At 41.1% G+C, this 17,667-nt stretch overlaps 1 protein-coding gene across 1 annotated transcript in view; it reads right to left on the bottom strand.

Annotated features, from left to right (window-relative positions):
- The window catches only part of nos1 (nitric oxide synthase 1 (neuronal)), a 73,236-nt gene that overhangs the window by 40,706 nt on the left and 14,863 nt on the right, over window positions 1-17,667 (bottom strand). Inside the window, 7 exon segments of the mRNA XM_052031986.1 lie at window positions 380-519; window positions 621-762; window positions 2,889-2,980; window positions 3,972-4,134; window positions 5,723-5,868; window positions 5,977-6,114; window positions 8,234-8,336. Coding sequence (XP_051887946.1) covers window positions 380-519; window positions 621-762; window positions 2,889-2,980; window positions 3,972-4,134; window positions 5,723-5,868; window positions 5,977-6,114; window positions 8,234-8,332 — 920 coding nt within the window. The 5' untranslated portion in view covers window positions 8,333-8,336.

The raw sequence follows: 17,667 nt of genomic DNA on the forward strand, positions 1-17,667 counted from the left end.
TGTGAGGTTGATGTTAGAATCAGGGGTCACAGTCTCACAATAAGGGGTCACCCACTTAGGATGGAGGGTAGTTAATCTTTGGAACTCACTACCCAAGAGGGCTGTGGAGTATCAGTCATCAAATATATTCAAGACAGAGATGGATCAATTTTTAAATATTGGAGGATCAAGAGATACGGTGTTACAGCAGGAAAATAGTACTCGGGTAAAAGATCAGCCATGATCTTATTAAATGGCAGAGCAGCACAAGGCTACCCCTGCATTTGTTTGTAATGTTCTTATAATTTCATATCTATTAATGGGACCCATTACAATATGTAAATTGCAAGTGATTAAAAAATAAATTGCTGTCCTCAGCAGAACTCAGCACAGTACGTACTTGGGGTGTCTGATGGGTATTTCCAAGATTAGTTCAGGAGGAATCTCAAATTGTTCAGGGTCATTTCCGTTGGCTTGAAGCAAAAGAGGGAGGATGTCAAAGCGACCCTTTGGTCCCTTCCAACCTTGTTGAATACAAATCTGCATTAAGAATAGTCAACAACAGAATTATAACATTTGGACATTCAATGATCAGAAATAAGAATGAACGCACTAAGTCGAAACAAACTGATCTACTAGACCTCAGTTAACTCCACTGAAGCAGGGTCACCAATGATGGAGCCATCAGGTTGTTTGTACCCAGCATATCTTATCAATTGGCTGTTCCAGATTCTGAAATCGTGTTTTCCATCTGTTCTTTGTGGGAATATTGTGATTGCAGACCTGCAAAGTCATCAGCTTTATAAGTAATGATATAGAGACACCTATTGATATCCATTAAAACTGGGGATTTTCCACAATGAATGTTTGAGTTCTGACTAATTCTGCAGATTTTTACTGGAAGTAATTAATATATAACCGGCCAAGCATAAGGCGATCATGTTCTCTCTCATTGCCTTTAGTGAAAGGAAAATAAATCGTGTATTTATGGAGCCTTTCACCCTCTTGGAACAAATATCATTATTTTTGACAGGACTTTTTATTTACTGATCTCAAGTCATCCAATAGCTGCCATAGATCTTTTACCAGCTGTTCTTCAGGGAATTACCTTAAGCATAAGAGATCATTTTCAAGTAAAAGTGGGGTATATTATTTTCATGATCTATGTTTCCCTTTTTCATACTATGCAAAGCGACTGGTCAAAGATCAGTGAAGCATCCACAAACACGCAACTGAGCAATGTAAAATGACTTTTAAAAGCCCAGGTGTAGGGCTTGTTAACAATTAGGATTTCACCAGGAAATTAATCAAATTGAAAGATGGTCAGTTGAAGAATTAGTTAATATTTTGGGAAAATCAACTGCCAGTGTTAGTTGATCTAATGGATAATATTATATAGCTCAGTTAGTTGAGTCCTGCAGTAGAAAGCAGAGAATTCAGATTGGAAGTTGCAGTGGAGTTCATTCAGTTTATCATCCTTCTCAGAGAGATACTATTTTAGGATGTGAGAGAGAACAGGAGTTAAGAACTGTGCACGATGATTGACACCTTGTACCTGACTGAATATTCTATGCCATGTGTAATAGGAATAGAGATCAGTATCTTATCATTCTACTAAGATTAGTCACTCTTTACAAGTTAAAATAATGGAAAAATCAATAAATCATAGATTTAACTGCATGAAACAATTCCTGCTTCAACAATCATTATCCCTTTGTTTCGTTTGGTATGAAATTGGAGCACATGGATAAGGAAATCTCATGGTAAATGCTCCTGAAAATGGTCCAAGTTCACAAATGAGGTACTTCTCTGAAGAATGAGATAGTACCCTAAATAATGAGGTATTCATCTACTGTATGACTTGACATCTTCAGTAAATGAAGACAATAAATTGAAGGGTTAAAAATATCCTTGATCAAAAATAATGGTATTTACCTTAAGAGGGTGAAAGGCTGCATTGAACAGTGAGCAAAACAATATCATAGATATAACATTTGTGTGGTGATTGGATAGAGTTTGAACCAGCTCACTACTCATGCTTGCTGCCCATGCTATTCTGTGGCCACACTTACTTTTTGCAGTCCTGTTGGCCCAAACCCCCTCTAGGCCTTGCGACTGTGGCAGCCCCATGAGGGAGAGCAGCCTGTGAGTGGTGATAGACTTCAGTCAGTGGATCCTGAAACCCTGCCCTGGACCTCCTTAATGACATTTTGATAGTTTGTCAAAGGTCTTTGAACTGCTTTTAATTGTGTATAATCAGACACATTAAAAAATTGCTCAAGACAATTTATATTATTTTTTTAAATGACCTAAAACTTGTGTAGGTTGATATAAATTAAAGACATTAAGATTAAGTGAAATAAAGTGATTAAAAGTGCTTTTCAGTCAAGTTGCTGACCACATTTAAATGAATGGGTTGCACTACATTCACCAGCCACAGCTGACGTAAAGGGGAGGGACCTTATATAAAGTGCAACCGATCCCACAGCTTGGTATGTCTGAGCTCAGCTCTCAGCACCAAGCTCTCAGTACAGCAGCAGAGCAGGAGGTCAGCTGCCTGAGTTGCATTTTTTTATTTCAGAAATATACTTCATTCATAATAAAGTACACAGGAAATACAACCGGGACATGTCTTTTTCTACATTCATTGTGACATCAAATCAATACAATGCTTCAAGGCTACTCATGTTTCCTCTTTAAAACAATATATCCATGGATGGCTGTGTTGCATTATACAGGAGCTAAGGTCCAGACAAAATGAAGCATGTGCAATGGAGCCACTGACACGTGAACAGCATGATCTGGCCCATTGCATTTTATATTTGCAGGTCCAATGCCTAATAATGAACATAAGTGGTTTTCTATCCATGCACACACCACCTGATAAAGGTGATTAATAGGTCACCAACCTGAGATTTCCCTTGTTGGTCGCGTACTTGATGTGATTGCATATGTAGTTGAACATGCCGTGAGCAGTGGAACAGTCACGTGCATCAAAAACCTGCAAATGTCACAGCTATTAACAACATTGCAAAAGGGTAACCAATCAGATACCGTTCTTTTATTTTTAAGTTCTATCTTCTACTTTTTGATAACTTATCTATTTCCTTCCATAACTCCAGTTCTATGACAACATGTTATTTGATATACAGCAAACAGCAATAAAAGAAGTTTGTGGGATGTTTCCTCATGCTGGAGAAAGTGAAGTTTTCGTTCATTATCAGTTTCTTACTGCAATTCCAGCTCAGTTCTGCAAAGTACTAGAGGAAAATATTGTAGATTCAGTTCCTATTTCTGTTCAATAGATTTCTGAACTATCATCTGTAGGATTATCAATATTTAAGAAAGTTAGATTAATATCTTGGGGTGGGGAGGATCATCAAGAAACATTAAAGAATTCCCCACAAGGATTTCTCTCTTTCACATTCTCAGAAATGGATAAGTGGGTCTTATTCAGTTATTTAGTTACCATTTTTATGTGTAACCATCATAAAACATATCAATACATATAAATTGGAATTATGGTTAATCAGAAAATTAGCATTATGGTTAGTAAAATAGATAATTGCAAAACATGGGTATCTTCACTGCATCCCAGGGAGCTGTGTTTGAATTAGTTTAGCGCATTGTAGCTTCTGTGTTCTAGCCTTTGTATCTATCTTTCAGTCTTCAAGCACAAATGTATAGCTTACAGGTTTAGCAAACTAAAGCAGTGACTGTTCATTTAGATTGAGGACTGTTGAATACATGATCATTATTCTTGCTAAGTGCTATACATACCATAAACCAAGGTCAAGGAATCATAATAATGAGACTGTATGACAATGAGCATGACTTTCTGTAGATTTGGAACATGACAATTCCATGGCTTGTAAAGTTTGAAAAAAGTTTTTGCATGTTTCTGCTCTTTAAGTCTGATCATACCCACAAGGCTTGACATATGACAGTGCTATTTAAAGAACATTTTCATAGCATCATGAGCAAGTCTCAACCTGTAACTTGGACCACTGGATCCTCCCAATACAGCGGGTAGCATTCCTCCAGGCATGTTTGGCTCCATAAATTAGCTCAGTGTCTTTAAGTTGGTAAGTGCCAGTTGTTTCAATCTCCTTCGTCACCTCCTCCATCCTTTGAATGTGAGCCTTAGATCCATGCCTGTTCCAAAACAAAGTGCTTTATGCTTGTTATAAGTAGCATTATGTTCAAAAGGAATGCACATTTGCAAGATAATAGTTCCAATTTCCAAAATAAAGATAAGTATGATAAAATGGACTCTTGACCTCACAATCTACCTAATTATGACCTTGCACCATATAGTCAACCTGCACTGCATTTTCTCTGTAACTCTTCTGCATTTTATTATTGTTTTACCTCGCACTACCTCATTGCTCTGTGTAATGAATTGATCTGTACGAATGGTATGCAAGACAAGTTTTTCACTGTACCCGGGTACATGTGACAATAATAAACCAATACCAATATATCCAAGAGCACAAGATGATTCCTGATACTGAACTCACTTTGGTTGTGGTTTCAGAAATAGAGCAGATTTCCAAATGTTGAAACCAGTCAAAATATCGCAACTTTTGTATTTTGACAACATTGTGGCCCAGTCAAGAGATTCTGTGATTAGAGAATTGAATATTTGTCAGAATCCGACACCCCTAAATTACTTGATTCTGTTGTGTTAACTTTACTAAACTACTACAACAACTTTGACAAATCCCCTCTCTCCTTCCCTTAACACATATTCTACACTAATGTGCCATTTCCATTTCCTACCCAATGTAATTCATGGACTTCCAGAAAAAAAATCATTAAAAATCTGCAGTTTTGTCCTATGTATCTCAGAGAAATAGGTCAATAAATCGCAATTTGATGTCACTAAGGTTCCATCAGTCATCAGGAAGTCAAGAGACTTTCACCAAATCTATCTGGTTTGGATTTGGCCTCACTTCCTAGACACAATATGATCAGATTTAGTTCACCTTTCTTTATTCAATAAAAAATCCTCCTCTTGCATTCCAGCCCAAATTTTTTTAAGTATTCATTAAATCATCCAAATTTCCCTGGAAAGTTAGCAAAATATAATTACACAGCACAAGCTTATCACAGTGATGCACTGCATGAGGAAATGGAGTAACTTAATTGAGGGGTTACCAGAGCATATCAGCTTATACATCATTTTTAATGATTTTTCAAGAGAAATTTACCTAATGTACTTAATAGTTACAAAGATAGATTAAAGAAGGTGGAACGGTTTTCTTTAGACAAGAAAAAGCTGAGGGGAGATTTGATATAAGTTTATAAAATGATGAAGGGTCCATAGAAAGTGTATAGTGGGAGGCTGTTGCCATTGGTGGGGAGGTCAGGGGCCATGGGTCACAGGTGTAAAATAAAGGAGAAGTAACAGTGACACAAGGAAAAGCTTCTCCCCACTGCGTGTGGTTGGAATCTGGAATAAACTGCCTGCAGATGTGGTGGATGCAGCTTCCATTGTGGCCTTCAAATGGGAATTGGTTAAATATATACTGAAGAAAATTTTGCAAGGCTATGAAGATGAGGCAAGGGGTTGGAACTAGTGAGTTGCTCTGGTAGAGAGCTGGCATTGACATGACGGGCCGAACGTCCTCCTTGGGTGGTGTAATCATTCGATGATTCTACGATTAATCACAATCACTGAAGTTGAATTCAGGAAATTGTAGAAGCTTCCATGTGAAGCAGGAGTAAATTGAATAATTGCCTTTTGATGGATGTATAATATTGGTTGAAAAAGTCCGCTGCCAGTGGAAGAAGCTTCTCTTTTGTTCGGGCTCCACTTGGTTTCCTTACGTGTTGGCTTGGCATCATTACTGATCCCATGCATATCTGCTCTCTACACCCAGTTGCCTGTAAGCACAGAACAAGTTGAATTCCAGAAATGTAGTACACTGCACTAAAATGCTCAAACATTGCCTGCAAAAGCCACAACTTGAATCTCCAAGAAGCTAACCTTACCATTCGAGAGTTCAGGTGCAATGTATCAGTTAAAATGCTGCCTGTTTCCCAGTTCTTTATCTTAATAAAACGGGGAGACTTAGATGGGCTGTCATTTGGCAAATTCTTCGTAGGTGACACTTCCGTAGGTGGGATCACCTGAAATAAATGGAACCAGTATTTTAATTAAGATCAAAATATGTACAAAATAACATTGTTCAGAAAGGGGTCAATGCAGATTTGTGGATAAACATTTTAAAATTTGAAGACCTGGTTAGCTTAGTAAAACAAGTCAATGTTTTCCACCACAGGAATAAATTCCAAATCGAGATTAGGTAGGAGGGATAAAGGTTTGTCCTGGGAATATTCAGTTTTCCAAATAATTCAAAGAAGCTGAACATCAGGTGTCCTTATTATTGCTTTGTCAAAAATTGCTAATCCAGCATTTCCAACCATGTTCAGTCCTAAGTGTTGACTGGATGATCCATGCTGGCCTGCACCTGAGATCCCCAACGTTACAGAGATCAGTTTTCAACTAGTTCACTCCACTTGACATCATAAAATGTTTGGGGGCCAGACAACATCCTGGCTCTAGAACTGAAGATAGATACACCAGAGCCAGTTGCATCTCTAGCCAAGCTGTTCTGAGTTCTAGAACAGAAACAACATTGGCATTTATCCAACATTATGGAAAATTGCTGAGGTTTGTTCTGTCCAAAAAGTCCAGAAGTCCAAAATGATTAATTGGCATCTAGTCTATTCTCTTTCATCAGCAAAACGGTGGAAGGTGTCATCAAATGTGCTATCAAACTCTCTGACCAATTACCTGACCAATTAGGCTTTCACCAGGTTCACTCCTCTCCAGACCTCTTCACAGTGTTGATTCAAAAATGGGCCAAAGAATGAAATTTTCAAGGTGAGGTACCCTCAATACCAAGGTAGCGTTTGACAAGAGCGTGCTGTTCTGGAGCACTGGTAAAACTAAAGTCAATGCACATTAGGAGATAAACCAGTGGTTGCAGTCATACCTCCAACAAAAGTAGATGGTTATAGTTATTGGAAGTCAATCATTCCAGCCCTAGGACATTGCTCAGCCAAGCATCTTCAACTCCTTCATCAGTGATCCTCCTTCAAGCATAAGATCTGAAGTAAGGAAGTTGGCTGATTGCACAATGTTCAATTCTAGTTGTCACTCCTCACCAGAAGCAGCCCCTCTCTGCATGCAGTATTACCGAAACAAAATTCAGGCGTAGGCTGAAAACTTTCAAGTAACATTCAAGCAACAAACATGCCAGGTCTGATCATCTGTAACAAGAGAGACTTCAACCATCTACTGTTGACTTTCATTGGCGTTACCATCTCCAACTCCCTCACCATCAATATTCCGGGACTCACCACTGACCAGAGATTAAACTGGTCCAGCCACAACGGCACAGGTTAGAACCCAGGTATCCTGCAGCAAGTGACTCGTTTCTTTACACCCAAAGCCTTTCCACCATTCAAAAGGAACAAGTCAGGATGGACTAGCCTCCACTTGCCTAGATGACTGCAGCTCCAATGATACTCAGAAGCTCAACACTCTGGCTGCAGCTTACAGCATCTTCAAACTGCATTGTAGTTATTCACCCAGGCTGCTCCAACAGCACCTCCCAAACATGTCATCCCCATCACCAAGGACATGGCAGCAGGAATGTCGGGACATCATCACATGCAGGTTGCCCTCAAAGTCGCATAATTTCCTGATTTGGAAATACTTCACCATGATTTCGTCATGACTGGACAGCATTTTGCAAGTACATTCACCAGAAGGACTGCACTAGTTTAAGGAAGTACCTCACCATCACTCTCTCAAGGATAATAAATGCTGGCCTTGCCTGTAGCAGAAATGATACCAATCTATTCTTACTTTCATGTTGCAAACAAAAGAATCTAATGTTTTCTAATTGTTTTTTTTCTAATTATGAACATTATGATGCTAAAATTTAACCTCAGTCACATGGGCTAAATGTGCAATATTGTGATATGTGGACTTTGAATGTCTCCTTTGAAGATCAGTTCCATAGGTTTTTTGAAACCGAGTGCAATACACCTACGAAACTCTATCACTGATTTAGCACATACACTGGAGAAAGATTTCTATCCCTGCATTTCTTATGATTGAGCAATAAAATGGTAATTGATAAACAATCACGCATGACCTGTACAATAACTTAGTTCCATTTTTAATACAATTCACATTGCATGTATCTGGGGCCAGTGCTGGGTCGAATTCTTTTACCTGTTCTGAAAATCGATTCGGAAGAACTGTCGGCAGATCATTAGGGACTCTGTCATTCTCACTTTGAAGACGCAGGCACTGTTGGTTTAAATCCGCCATGCTCCTATATGTAAACATTGTTTTTATTAGTTCAGTGATAAAAATAAGTCTTAGAGCATATTTCTGATTCATCATTGCTTTATAAGAGAAATAAATAGGAAGAGAATTTTGGAAATGGAGTCACACAGCCATTACTAAACTGCCTATGACCTGCTGGTGATCAAGGGCAACTTTGTAGGTAATCATCTCCATTCATATGATGTATAACAGTGGTTTATACTTCAGTGTATATTGGAATAACTTTTAAGATTCACTAACACGACCCAGTAACACTGTCAAATGAATCATACGTCATTTCATAGCTGTGGCACCAAACTAATTTGAAGGAAACCACAGCAGGTAATTATAAATCATTTCATTATCATAGAAAAAAAATCCTGTTTCCTTTTAAGAACAAGCTTATTAATCAGACTGGATTTTTAATGGGCTGAATCGTCTTGGCCAGACTTATCACAAATAGTACCCAGCCACACTCCTGAACGGAGACACAAGAGACTGCAGATGCTGGAATCTGAAGCAACACACAAAACACTGGAGAAACTCAGCAGTTCAGGCAGCCTCTATGGAGGGAAATGGACAGTTGACGTTTCAGGTCGAGACCCTTCATCTGGACCCTTTGTTGGACTTTGACTGTCCATTTCCCTCCATAGATGCTGCCTGACCTGCAGAGTTCCTCCAGCATCTTATATGTTGCGCCACACACCTGGACCTCCATTGACTGTGTGGGGGACTGAATGAACTGACTCTCTGCAACCAAGAGATGATAGCTTTCCATAGTGCAGCTCAGGCAGAGTGCCCTGTGGCACCACCTCCAGAACTCTCTGATGATCTTTGACAACCTGGGTATGTCAAAGATTTAGAACCTTTGTGTTAATATAGCCCTGATAGCCAGAGACACTTCAAAACTATTCCAGGAGATTTACAAATGTAAAAATAATAAAAAAAAGTAGAGAAAAATGTTTAGGAATAAAATATGTGTAATAAAGAGCATCTAAAATACAAACAATTAAAAACATTAAAGTGAAATAAAATGAAGTAACACCTTTTTCCTCAGGGTCACCAACCCCATTCGAGGCTGCTTGCTGGACACCAGCCCATCCTGGTATAAAGCCTGGAAGGCCAGGTGCAAAGTGTAGTGGCACCCTCTTTCCAGCACATCTGTGCTCCATGACTGGACTCGATGAAGAATCCAGAGGTGTAGCAGGAAGTCAGACGTGCTAACACCTGACAACCAGCTCATCACACGCTCCTCATTTGGTCCAAGGCAAACTGAACCATCAATGTCTGTCGGTTTGAATTGACAAGACTTAGGTTCTTACTCACAATATGTTATGCCCCGCTTTCCAATTCAGTTTACTGTTTGTATTGAGAAAAGCTGGTCTGGGGCAACATAACTGTGAGCTGGTTTACCAGTGTTATTGATCATATAAATGATGATAAACAAGCAGTCAAGAGCACAGAAAATATTCTGGATAAAGTACAGGATCAACCTTGGGTAAATAATGTATCAGCAACTCTAGGGATGAGCAATAAATTTTGAATTCTGGCCTTGTCCACAGTGCCCACATTCCAAAAAGTGAATAAAAGTATCAACTGAACTTTGCAACTGATACATTGATGCTGCTGCATACGATTCATATTAAATGATGATTTTCTTTTTGCCTTAAAATCAGCTGCTTTGAGTTACATCCAGCTTATTTTTGGAAATCATTACTTTGTCATGGAAATGTTATCAAGAACCAAGAAAATGAAGAATATACAATGAAGTCAGCACATGAGTGACAGAGATTTAAAGGTTTTCAGTGAATCCTAACAAGGAATGAGCTTCCATCAAAGGACTGAATTAAGAAGGAAGATTGACAAAATGTGAAAGGGTGAACAACGAGGGGAGCTATAAATGTATGTAAAACGGCATAGATGAATTATTCCAGACACCTACCCTCATGGTGCTGGTTGGGTCTCATGGAGGCTCCAAGGACTAGTGGAGAACTGCATACAGTTCTGAGCCATCTGAGGAGGGTATGGAAGAGGATAATGCCAGGAATGTAGAACTTCTGTTTCATTGAGAGTTTGCAAAAGATGTGATTGATGAAGTGATGATAAGTGCCTTTTACTTCTTCTGTGGGTAGGTAAATTAATCGGAAAAAGAGCCTAAAAGGTAGCTAAGAGGAGATTTTTTTTTCCCCGTATTGCGTTGTTATAAAATCTGCAATCCAAGAGAACAGGGCAATCAGTTGTCATAGAAACATTGAGGAAACAGTGGAAAAAGTATTTGAAGAGAACTAATTTCAAGCACTTTGAGGAAAAACTTAGAATGTGAGACTAAAATGGACGAGCCTTTAAAAGATTCAGACAGGGACAATAAGCTGAATGACATTGTGCTGTAAGATTCCATATGGTTTTTCAAGACAGTAGTACAGGGAACAAGATAAAACTTTTGAAGATCATAGGTCTCAGCAGCAACTTCAAGCAAAGTGTCATGAACAGATGGAATGATGCCCTCTTAGATTGGAAGCAGCAAAAATATCAGGTCAGTTAAGGAGAATGGGAAATGTAATTGGGGATGAGGTTTGAGGATGGACAGTGGTGAGGGATGTAGGTGTACTGGACAGCTGTGAGAAAATCTAAATCTGTCTTGTAAAATGCCTGGGTATTTTTCCTGTCTGTCTTCTTGACAGAGGTAGGTGTCTAAATACACATGATAAAAACAGTAAGATGTAAAATCACCCACAAACACTTTAAGGTCACTGTAGGATGCTGTAAGAGGTAACTGGAAATGTAAGGGTTAATGGTGTGAAGCTGTTAATGCTTCAACTATGGCGTGACTATAGTTGTGACTGCAAGATGTTCAGGTGCTTGCATGAAAAAAAAGTGCTTAAGGCATATCTTGTTTTGCTAAAATTTTGCTGTAAGCAACTGCCCAAGTATGTGCAGCTCCGCATGTAGGCATCTTTAAATTAAATATAAAAGGAGGGACACAAACACCTTTGAGTGGGGATCAGTACAGAGCTCGTGTTACACTTTTTACTCTTTCTCTGTATCCCTTACTCCCGCTAGCGTTAAATAATAAAGCATTAATTGTACGCTCCTTGGTTCCACTGTTTTCTGCTTTATTACAGCGCGGGTCGACTTTTACAATGCTGTGGAATAATTCTATGACATGGTGCAGTGTTTTTCTCCAGGATATCTAGAGCTGAGAATATATTTGCACAGCATTATGCTTTTATTAATTAAGCAAAGGAAGTCAACCTGAAACATTTTTGTGCTTATGTGAAACCTTTCTTCATATACGATTCATTGGACCTGGTGTGTGGTGGAGGATTGCTACTGGGGAGTGTGGGGAGTGAGACAGGAACTTTTGTGCTAAATTGACATGGGTCCTCTCTCCCTCCCCAGCCCACTCTCTCCCTCCCCCTCTCTCAAGCAATAAACCCTTGTCACACATCCTAACTTCAAATATTCTCTTGTCTTATTAATAAAAGTCAGGGTCATTGTTAATAGTATTCCTCTAAACCATGTCAATTAAAGGTACAGAATTCCAAAGATTCACTAATAATTCATCAATAATGAACTCCAGCATTTTCCCCGCAACAAAATTTGGGCAAGTTCTCTCCCCCTACCTCCTCCAAATGGTCCCTCCTGAAATAAGCAGTTTTATCCCTTGCAGCTTTAATTAGTCTGGCCTGTCTCATTCTAGTTTAAATACAATTGTGGTTTCGACTGGAAAGCATTTTAACAGTCTCTCATGAAATAGGTTTTTGCAACTTTAATCAGTGTGAATAGTTTGAGAACATAAGAACATGAAATAGGAGAGAGGTTCTAGCTCATGTGACTCCTGATCCTCTTCCACCAATCAATATGATCCAGGCTGATCTGATTGTTAAACTGCAACTCTATTTTCCCATCTGATCCCCAAGATCCCTGATTGTTCCCCATGGTTCAATAATTTACCTCAGCCATTAATAATGACTGTGCATCCACCGTTCTGTGGGGCAGAGAATTCTGAATATTTACAACAGAGAAAAGGAATTCCTCCTTATTTCAGTCTTACGTGGACAACCCCTTAACCCTGAAACTATTCCCCCTAATCTAATTCACTTATGAAGTGAATTATCCTGTTAGCATCAGCCAGTCAAAGCTCCTACAGAATTTTAGAGAGTTAAGCTGCAACAATTTGGTGCCCTTGGGACCACCAGTTCTGGACTAGCCAATTTTCTGGAATATTGGATGTTACTCCTGTAAATACCCAAACATATTTTTACTTTGACATTATATGTTACACAGAGCTGATTTTTAGAATTGATGGGGAACTGTTCAACCTACAGTGACCATCCTCCAGAATCAAGTTCACCAAGACTTTGATAGACATGCTGGGTATATCAGAATCAGATTCATTATCACTGACATATGTCGTGAAATTTGTTGTTTTGTAGCAGCATTACAGTGCAAGACATAAAGACGTAAAAATTACTATAAGTTACAGAAGTAAATAAATAGTGCAAAAGAAGAATAACAAGGTAGTGTTCATGGGTTCATGAACCATTCAGAAATCTGATGGCAGAGGGGAAGAAGCTGTTCCTGAAATGTTGAGTGTGGGTCTTCAGGCTCCTGTACCTCCTCCCCGATGGTAGTAACGTGAAGAGGGCATGTCCCGGGTCGTGGTGGTCCTTAGGGATGGATGCCACCTCCTTGAGGTACAGCCTCTTGAAGATGTCCTCGATGGTGGGGAGGGTTGTGCCCGTGATGGAGCTGGCTGAGTCTACAACCCTCTGCAGCCTCTTTCGATCCTGCGCATTGGAGCCTCCATACCAGGCGGTGATGCAACCAGTCAGAAAGCTCTCCACCGTACATCTGTAGAAATTTGCAAGAGTCTTTGGTGACATACCAAATCTCCTCAAATTCCTAATGAAGTAGATCTGCTGGTGTGCTTTCTTTGTGACTGCATCAATGTGTTGGGCCCAGGATAGATCCTCTGAGATGTTGACGCCCAGGAACTTGAAGCCGCTCACCCTTTCCACTGCTGACCCCTCAATGAAGACTGGTGTGTTTTCTCCCAATTTCCCCTCCCTGGTGTCCACAATCAATTCCTTCGTCTTGCTGATGCTGCTGTTGCGACACCACTCACTCCTGTATGCCTCCTCGTCGCCGTCTGAGATTCTGGCAACAACAGTGGTTTCATCGGCGAATTTATAGATGGCATTTGAGCTGTGCCTAGCCACACGGTCATGAGTGTAGAGAAAGTAGAGTAGTCGGCGAAGCACACATCCTTGAGGTGCGCCTGTGTTGACTGTCAGCAAGGAGGAGATGTTACTACCGATCTGCACTGACTGTGGTCTCCCGATAAGGAAGTTGAGGATCCAGTTGCAGAGGGATGTACAGAGGCCCAGGTTTTGAAGCTTGGTGATTAGTATTGAGGGGATGATGGTATTGAACACTGAGCTGTAATCGATAAATAGCAGCCTGACGTATGTTTTGCTGTTGTCCAGGTGCTCCAAAGCCAAGTGAAGAGCCAGTGAGATTGCATCCACTGTAGACCTGTTGTGGCGTTAGGCAAATTGCAGCGGGTCCAGGTCTTTGCTCAGGCAGGAGTTAATTCGAGCCATGACCAACGTCTCAAAGCACTTCATCACAGTAGATTTGAGTGTTATCAGGCGATAGTTGTTGAGGTAGCTCACCCTGCTGTTCTTGGACACCGGTATGATTGATGCCCTTTTGAAGCAGGTGGGAACCTCCGATTGCAGCAGTGAGAGATTGAAGATGTCCTTGAACACTCCAGCCAGTTGGTCGGCACAGACTTACAGTACCCTGCCAGGTACACTATCGGGGCCTGACGGCTTGAGAGGGTTCACCCTCTTGAAGGATAGTCTGATGTTGGCCTCCAAGACAGAGATCACAAGGTCGCCAGATGGTGTGGGGATTTGCACAGGTGTAGTGTTATTGTCCCTTTCAAAGCATGCATAAAAGGTGTTGAGCTCATCAGAGACACAACTGCCTTAGAGACACAATCGGATTCACGACAGCTGTGGCAGGGTTTGCATGCCATTGCTTCCTATAAGGTGAGACCTAACAGCATAAATGGCAGTGATGCTTCACTCCCTGATGAGCTCAACACCCTCTATGCACGCTTTGAAAGAGACAATAACACTACACCTGTGTGAATCCCCACACCATCTGGTGACCTACAGATACAGATACGACCTACGGAAGGCCATCGTGAGAGCAAAAAGGCAATTCCGCGTGAAGTTAGAGACACAATCGGATGCACGACAGCTGTGGCAGGGTTTGCATGCCCTTACTTCCTATAACTTCACACGGAATTGCCTTTTCGCTCTCACGATGGCCTTCTGTTGGTTATATCTAGACCTTGTGGGGTTCTGGATCGCCGGTCTTGAACGTCACAGATCTAACTCTCAGCAGACTGCGAATCTCCTGGTTCATTCAGGGCTTCTGGTTTGGGAAAACTCGGCGTGTTCTTGAAGGCACATACTCATCCATGCAGGTCTTTATGAAGTCGGTGACAGCCATGGCATATTCATTCAGATCCAAAGATGAGTCTCTGAATATGGTCCAGTCCACCAATTCAAAGCAGTCCTGTAAATGCTCCTCCGCTTCCCTAGACCATACCTTTGCAGTCCTCACCATTGGTACTGCTTCCTCAGTCTCTGTCTATATGTCGGGTGTAGAATGCTGGGTATATAGATGACACTGCACTTGCACTCTCAGAGGCCGAACTGTGAGACACTGTTGACTCATTCACCGGAGCATCCAAGAGGATGGGCCTTAACATCCACAAGACCAAGGTCTGCTACCAACCAGTCCCTACTGCACCACAGTGCTCTCTGACAATAATGGTTCACCATGAGACATCCCATATTTCAGGAGCCATCTATCTACAAAGGTAGAAATCAGTGCTGAAATTCACCACTGCCTTTAATGCACCAGCAGAGTCTTTGGTCAATTGAGGAAAAGGGTATTTGAAAGACAAACCCTGTCTTTGAAGGCCTTGTCACACTCAGTCAGCTGCAATGGAATGGCTGTGTTGATCACATGCCCAGCATCAGACTCCTAAAAAAAGACATTCCAAGCTCTCGTCTGGGAGGAGATTACCAGGCGGACAGAGGAAAATATTCAAGAATTCAAGATCTCTTTCAAAGTGTCCTTTAAAAGTTGCAACATCCCCACTAACTCTAGGGAATCTCGGGCCCATGGCTGCTCAGAGAGAAGCAGGAGTATTGGGATAGTGTTTAGAACCTCAGAACCATGTAGCAGAAGCACACAGAGGCCCTGCCACAGCAGCAGGAGAATCACACCACCTCAACAACCACCTTCCATCCCATGTCCTCACCCATCACATGATCCACTGTTCCCACATTGACATCCTAGAACCTACAAAGCCAGAGTGGAAGCAAGTCATTCGGAATTCTGAGGGACTTCTGAAGAAGAAAAAGATTTGCAAGCTTCACTTAGTAATGGCTTACTGTCAGAAATAAAGTCAAACATTTATGGACTTTCAGCAATGAATTTTACAATAAAAATGGAAAATCCTGGAAATACTGAGCCACAAGCAGCATTTTTGGGAAGAGAAACAGTTACTCAAACCTTTAAGTTTAAGTTTATTGACATGGGCATTCAGACCCAGAATATAAACGGCATGAAAATTATCTTTTTGCAGCAGTAGCACAGTACATTGCAAACATGACAAACATAAATTATACATAACTTACCTGAGAAAATAAATGAAAGGAACATAACAACATTAGAGCAAGTTGCAAGAGAGAAAAAAGAAACATAATCCCTCTGCCGCTCTCTCTACAGATGCTGTCTGACTTGCTGAGTGTTTCCAGCATTTCAAGTTTTTATTTCTGGAGTTCCAACATTGCAATATTTTCCTCTTAAGTGTATAGTGAAAGCTATTCTGCTGCACAAGCCCTGGTCTAGTAGGCTATTGATGTGCTGAAATGATGCAAGGACTGGTCTGGAATAACCTTGCAGTACTCAAGGGGCATAGTGTCAAGATCTGTACAGGCCTTCTGCATTCTGCAAAGGTTCTCCTTCATTACTTGCTGTCATGAACGAAAACCCTCAGCACCAACTAGACAGCAAGAAGTTAAAGATGAAGAAAGAAGACAAGTTAGATATATAGATATTTATTTATTAGTCACATGTACATCAAAACACACAGTGAAATGCGTCTTTTTGCATTGCTGAGAATGTGCTTGGGGCAGTCCGCAAAATGTTGCCACACTTCTGGCGGCAACATAGCACGCCCACAGCTCCTAACCTGTACGTCTTTGGAATGTGGGAGGAAACCCATGCAGACATGAGGAGAACGCACAAACTCCTCACAGACAGCAGCGGGAACTGAACCTGGGTCGCTGGCGCTGTAATAGTGTTTCCGCTAACCGCTACACTACTGTGCCGTCCTCCTTCTGCCCTGGATGTCAGTGAAGAACTCACCAAGTGTGAATCCAGTAACTACAAACTAAATTCAAATTCACACTCCCACAGTTCACTTCCCCTCTGTCACTGCCCATCAAAGTATCAGCTTGATCAAGGTGCAAAAATAAAATCCAATTCAAAATGAACGAAACCACATCCCAACGCATGTACCCTTGCATACTTACCTAGTGCTTATGTTCCATGTGCTGTTGCCAGTTCTTGTGCTCCTTCACAACAAGTGGTTGCAGCATTGCTGGTGGAAGACCACTGATTTTCAGTGGAGGAGTTGAGGTTGGCCTGGGCACATGGTCATCTGCAGCTCTGAGCTGAGAACGGCAGGCTGCTAACTTCACCACCTCAACATGGGTGTTGGCTTAGAGACAACATTATGAGCACTAGCGGAACAGCAAGGATGGGATGGTGAGGATTGTCTTTTTCAGAAGGGACAACAGGGAATCATCTTGGGTTGGTTACTGAAGAACTCCAGTAATTTGCTGGAGGACAGGACTACTGTAACATCCTGCAAGTTGCTTTATATCTCCTGGCTTCTGGTGGCTATGCCAGAAGTCTGTACTTCCACTGCAACACTCAGAGAATGGTTGGCATCTTCTTGCACTATAATGGAAGCTGCAACATCAGCCACTGCATCACAGTAGGCTTCACATACTTCCTAATGAAGTTAGCCACTTCTTCCCCACTGGAAAGAATAGTTCTGAACTCTGTGCAAAACCCCATGCCAGGCTGGAGCTAGACTCATCCATACTTCTTTAACAAGCTTTCTAGCAAGGCTCCCATTGCCAACTTTATGTCAACCTGCTGAGGCCCCTGAATAGAGGGGCATCCAAACCCCTTAAAGATGCCAGGATATCTGTCCAACCTATGCTTCTTCTACCAAG

Source organism: Pristis pectinata, chromosome 17 (assembly GCF_009764475.1).
Source record: "Pristis pectinata isolate sPriPec2 chromosome 17, sPriPec2.1.pri, whole genome shotgun sequence".
Lineage (NCBI taxonomy): Eukaryota > Metazoa > Chordata > Chondrichthyes > Rhinopristiformes > Pristidae > Pristis > Pristis pectinata.